Source organism: Rutidosis leptorrhynchoides, chromosome 5 (assembly GCF_046630445.1).
Source record: "Rutidosis leptorrhynchoides isolate AG116_Rl617_1_P2 chromosome 5, CSIRO_AGI_Rlap_v1, whole genome shotgun sequence".
NCBI classification, from domain to species: domain Eukaryota; kingdom Viridiplantae; phylum Streptophyta; class Magnoliopsida; order Asterales; family Asteraceae; genus Rutidosis; species Rutidosis leptorrhynchoides.
In genome coordinates, this window is record NC_092337.1 from 70,457,200 (window position 1) to 70,462,875 (window position 5,676).

The following is a 5,676-nucleotide window of genomic DNA, read 5'->3' on the forward strand; positions in this document are numbered from 1 at the left end:
ATCAGAAAAATAATTATTTTGTTTTTGGGTATGACCTGTTTGCTATCCCGAAAACAAATTAGCATAGTTTCTTTTTTAACTTTTAGTAAACAAAACAAAACAAATTTCACAAAAATCTAATACGGAGTAATCTAATAATTCAAATAAAACAAATCACGGACACGGTACCACAAACCACAACTCCAAAACGCTAGCTGACAAAAAACACCCCAAATTGCATTCATTACTTTTTTTGTCCATTTCGTAAACTATCAATAGTGGGTGGCCACCCATTCAGTTTAAAACCCCCCAAAATTCACCCCAAAATCCATCAAAACCTAAAATCCTCTCTTCACACAAATCATAACAAAAATCAAATGAAACGCTCCGGTTCCGGCTCCGTACCCGTACCCGAACACCCGATCGAAAACAAATCAAAAAAATTAAAATCATCATCCACCGAAAACCTCACGCCGACGACGTCGTTTCCATTCGACGATAACTTACTCTACGAGATCTTAAAACACGTGGACGCTAAAACGTTAGGTGCGGTTAGTTGCGTCAGCAAACAGTTTAATCGAACGGCTAATGATGAACGGTTATGGGAGATGATCTGTACACAACACTGGATGAATAATATGACGTGTAATAATAATCAGCTTAGATCAGTTGTTTTAGCGCTTGGTGGTTTTCGTCGTTTACACGCGCATTATTTGTGGCCGTTATCGAAACCTACCGTTTCCACCGTCGTACTACCGTCGTGTTCTACCACCGTCGCTGCCGCTACGGCGTGGCCGAGCTTAGCGCCGCAGCCGCAGCCGCAGTTGCAGCGTCCGATTGCTTTGTCGAAACCTAATTCGCCTAAAACTCGTTGGGGAAAAGATGAGGTTCAGCTTTCGTTGTCGCTTCTTTCAATTCGGTATTATGAGAAGATGAATTTTAGGAATCGGAAGTAGAATTGTTTGATTTAATTTGTTAATTTGAGTTTGTAGTTGTATTAATTAATATTGATTTGTTGGTTTAAAAATGTTGTTTATGAAACGAGGAGTTGATTGAGTTATTTTTTGTTTTTGGTGATTTATTAGTGAATTTCATAAGTTGGAGGTGTGAAAGTGTAAATTTGGAATTTACAACGGTGAATACAATAGGTACAAAACTACAAATGTATGTAAAAGGATGAAGAATCTAAAATGACAGATTGTGAGCAGGTGAAAGTACAAATAGATGAAGACATGGTAGAATATAGATATAGAGTTGGATGTTTTGCTTGTTTTTTTCTAATTTTTTCTATTTTAATTTTAAGAAAACAAATAAGAAGAAAAGAAAGAGAGGAGTAATTTAGGGGTGGATGTTGTCTTTTTGTGGGGAAATTAATGAGCAAAAAACAGGAAAAGGTGAGAAAGTGGGTAGGGTAGATGGAAAAGTAAATTTTTTGTTTGTTTGTATTTTGAAATGAAAGGATGGAAATGTAACAACCGAACAAAGAACTTTCACCAGAAGGAATAATTCTAAGTATAATAATAATTATTTATTTCAACTAACTCGTTGATTTTTGATGAAGTATTTATGCACACAAAACTGACGAATTGTACTGTCAATTCAGAAATTGCTAGCCAAATTAAATTAAAAGTTGTCATTAAATCGAAAAGTTAAACTTTTTAAACTTCATACATCATACATAGTACGTGTTCCTCTGGCTCTTTAATCGGAGTCAACTCATCTAACGTCCTCTCAAACAACTTCAAGTCTCGAAAAGATAAAGGTGTTCACCTCGACAAAATTGACGGAATTACTAATCGCCCGGATAAAAAGAACGGAAAAGGTCCCTGCTAGAATGGTTGAACAAACTTACCTACTTTTGGTTTTATGATTGTTTAGTTTAGTTTTGTGTTAGTCTAAGCTTGTTTGTTTAGAATGTGCTTTGTATATTCTTAATTGGTCGTTTCTTTGTTTGCTAGTTTAGTTATAGCACTTTTGGTTCGGTCGGGTTTGGTTGAAGTTATTGTCAGTAGGGGTGTTCATAATATTAGTATCTGAAATTGAAATTCGAAAAATCGAATATCTGAATTTTCGGATATTCGAAATTCGGATATCCAATTTTTCGTATCAAGATATCGGATGGCACTTTTCAAATGTATAGTAGAAGTTTTAGAACATTCAAACCCAAATTTACTTTACCTTTCTCCCGAAGCTTAAAAAATTCTAAAATAAAAATCATTGACAAAGAAGCAGGTGGAAACCAGAAGCTTACAGTATATCTATTAGCCTTATATTTGAATTACACTTTATGTTATATTTGCATTCCACTAAAGGTCGTTGTTCAGCAAGAACATTACTTTCATTGCTTTATTTGAAATTTCGGATAATTCGATATCCGAATCCGAAATTTCAGATTTCGGATTCGGATATCGGATGAGTGAATTCACTATTGAAATTCGGATATCCGAATTTTCGGATATCCGATTTTAAACACCCCTAATTGTCAGTTTGTGACGCTTGTTTCGAGCCTTGTCGAGTCTTGGTCAGTAATTGTTAGGGTCCATCATTATTCGATGAAGGTTCTCTTTTTAATAGTATTCGTTATTATAACCACAAAAAAAATACATACTCCGTAATACGTATTTATTACTCCATCCGTCTAGATTAATAGCCATCAGCAAAAAATACGCAATTTAAAAAATATCATTATCACAGTGTACTATTAGTCATCTTTACAGTTTTACCTATACTTTTTCATCTACATATTTTGTTTTATATGCATAAAGTAGGGGGTAAATGAAATTAACCTTATTATTCTTATCTATTTATGAAAGTAGACAATTGGTTTGATTAACATAAAAAGAAATACTGAACAATTAATCTGAAACAAATAAAGTATTTGTAATAAAAAAAATTCAAAATTTAAGGAATTGACTCCACCATTGTGCTAAAATAAGTAATGCAAAATCAAGTATGTTGGACTTCATCTAAGTCAGGATGGACTCCATCGAAGTCATGATGGACTCCATCGAAATTGAGATGGCCTCTGAAAATCGAGCAGGATCTATCCAGAGGATCGTAGCACTTCATCGAGATTGAGATACATCTCATTGAGGTCGCGATGGACCCCATCGAGGCCGGGATATACCCCATCGTTGTAGTGATGGACCCGTGACCAGTTTTTTATGAGCAGTTATTTTACCTATATTTTTTTTAGGTTCGTTGGGTCTTTGGTCAATAGTTATTGGCCATTTTTTAATTCCTTATTTAATTTAATGCATCTTCATTAGAGGTTAAAGTATTAATAAAGTGGTTGGAATGTGATTAGTGGTAGCATTAAGGTTTCAAATTTTCTGCAATTTATTTCCTAACACTTTCATTATTGCACCAACCTTTTGTTTTACATTGTTCATCTATGTCCGCCTTACTATGACTTCTTTTTTTTTTTTTTTTAAAGATGGACGGAAGACTTGTTTCTCCTAAAGATGGACAAAAGAAGTTTTGAAACAACCCCAATTCCGTTTACCAAAAACGAAGCACATTTTTTTTTTATAAGTTAGGTCCCAATAGCATCTAAGTACACAACCATTTCAAATTAGTTTCCCGTATACAATTTATCATACTAACACGTTAACGTTTTATCTCGACTCTTGGTTTACAAATGACATCATACATCCTTACGAGAATGTATTTCACATACAAGGTTTGACTCGACACAACTGTAACAACCCAAACCAGACCACCATCGAACCCGCGGAAAATATCAAAAAAAAAAAAAAAAATTTGTTTGTTCAGCTAATGTCGCGGCGCGCCAGAAGGCCGCGCGGCGCGCCGATCTGGTCTGTCCAAAAAGCCTTGAAATGCGAAAAAGATTGGCCACTTCCCGACATAATTAGACAAAACGCTTTTAACAACATATTCAAATATGTAAAACTAACACTATTCAAACATAAAATAAGTTTTACAAAGCGGAGCCCACATTGTTCGTTTTACGAGTTTAATACTAAATATGAGTTTCGACCATCAAAAGTTTAAGTACCAAACTACACTACGAGTATAGTGTTTGGGATTAAACTACCCAAGTCTCGGTCAAACTCCAAAAGCTAATATCCCAAAAGCGTTCTCTAACAACGACGGGATCTTTAATCCAAGATAATGCCCTTACCCTTGTCCACAACCGAACCTATAAAAAGGTAAACAACGAGAGGGTAAGCAAAGCTTAGTGAATGCAATAATTACACATACATATATATAACTCATCTATTTGCAATCACATTCACCAAATACCTCATACGAACTTGTAACTCAATTAGCATGCCATCGTACCCAAAACACTTAACAAGTCGTACTTTAACACAAAACCGCATTAGCATATACTCAACACAATATATATATATATATATATATATATATATATATATATATATATATATATATATATATATATAAACAATATGCTAAAATAATCGACAATCTCAATATGGTTAACCATAAACGCTATGGTGCTACCGGCTCGTGGTTCACACCATACGCAATTGAGTCATACTCTTTTATAGTGCTACCGGCTCGTGGTTCACACTCGATGCTACCGGCTCGTGGTTCACATCTTATCACACACATGTTATGGCACTACCGGCTCGATGGTTCATACCATAACACCCACAAATAAACGTGTCATATACACATACGTATCCACTCACCTCAAAATCTCTTGTGAAAGATAATCAAGCTCGAAAATCTTCAATGTAACGTACCTATTACATTATACATAAATCAATCACAAACTCAAGTTGGTCAACCAATTAAAACTCCACTCTAGTGTTATCTTGACCCATGGTGCAATTTCGACCCATTTACACCCTTAACCCTAATATTTGGGTTAACATCCCCAAAACCCTAATCATTAGCCAAGTTAGGTTTAAACCGCATTTCAACACAAGGTTTATGCATTACACAACAACATTAACTAACTTAGGTCCATTTTGACCCATTTGACCAATTTAAGGTCAACACACCCATTTCGGGTCATCCACTAACCCACTTAACACCCATTTACATATGTATAAGTGTGCTAGTAATTTTACTAACCAATTTAGGCTCATAAACATCAAACTAACACTTTGAAAACCCTAGTTAGTCATCTTTGAGTCTACATAACCCAATTTCACCCAAAACACCCAATTTACTAACAAAGTGGGTTTTAAGTTCACCATTAACCCTAACACTAACCCTTTTACAAAATTAAATTAGGAAATCAAGATTAGAGCATACCACTATGATCAAAACGTAGCTAGAGGATAGATGAACAACTTTAATGCTTGCACTTAGACCCGATTCAACCTCCTTCTTCTTTGTTTTGAGCTCTCTCACACTAGAAACCCTTTCTCTCACTAAGATTTAATAGAAGAAGATAAGGTAGATGGAAAATGGAGTAAATGAGGCTCCACTACTGATCTAGGGCCTTAAATTCGGGCCCCCATGTGTAATTACCAAAAAGCCCTCAAAATATCTAATTTAAAAAGAGAAGGGAATCTGTCACAGGCTACTGGCGCGGCGCACCATATACTTGCGCGGCGCGCAGATCCCCTTGATCAGAATCTGTCCCCTTTTTAAGATGTACAACAAAAACCCCACTTCAAGTATCTTAATTACACTTATGTACACAACAAATAAACGGGTCTTACAACTCTCCCCCACTTGAATCGGAGCGCGTCCTCG

General features: G+C 35.5%; 1 protein-coding gene across 1 annotated transcript; it reads left to right on the forward strand.

The window, feature by feature from the left end:
• The first annotated feature begins 323 nt into the window (after positions 1–323).
• LOC139847661 (F-box protein GID2-like) lies at positions 324–1,516 on the forward strand. Its single transcript, XM_071837388.1, has one exon. It carries the CDS (start codon positions 357–359, stop codon positions 933–935), a length of 579 nt encoding a protein of 192 aa, XP_071693489.1. The 5' UTR covers positions 324–356; the 3' UTR covers positions 936–1,516.
• Positions 1,517–5,676: the final 4,160 nt, after the last annotated feature.

Coding starts and splice junctions, on each gene's coding strand:
- LOC139847661 (XM_071837388.1), top strand. CDS start 357: ATGAAACGCTCCGGTTCCGGCTCCGTACCCGTACCCGAACACCCGATC.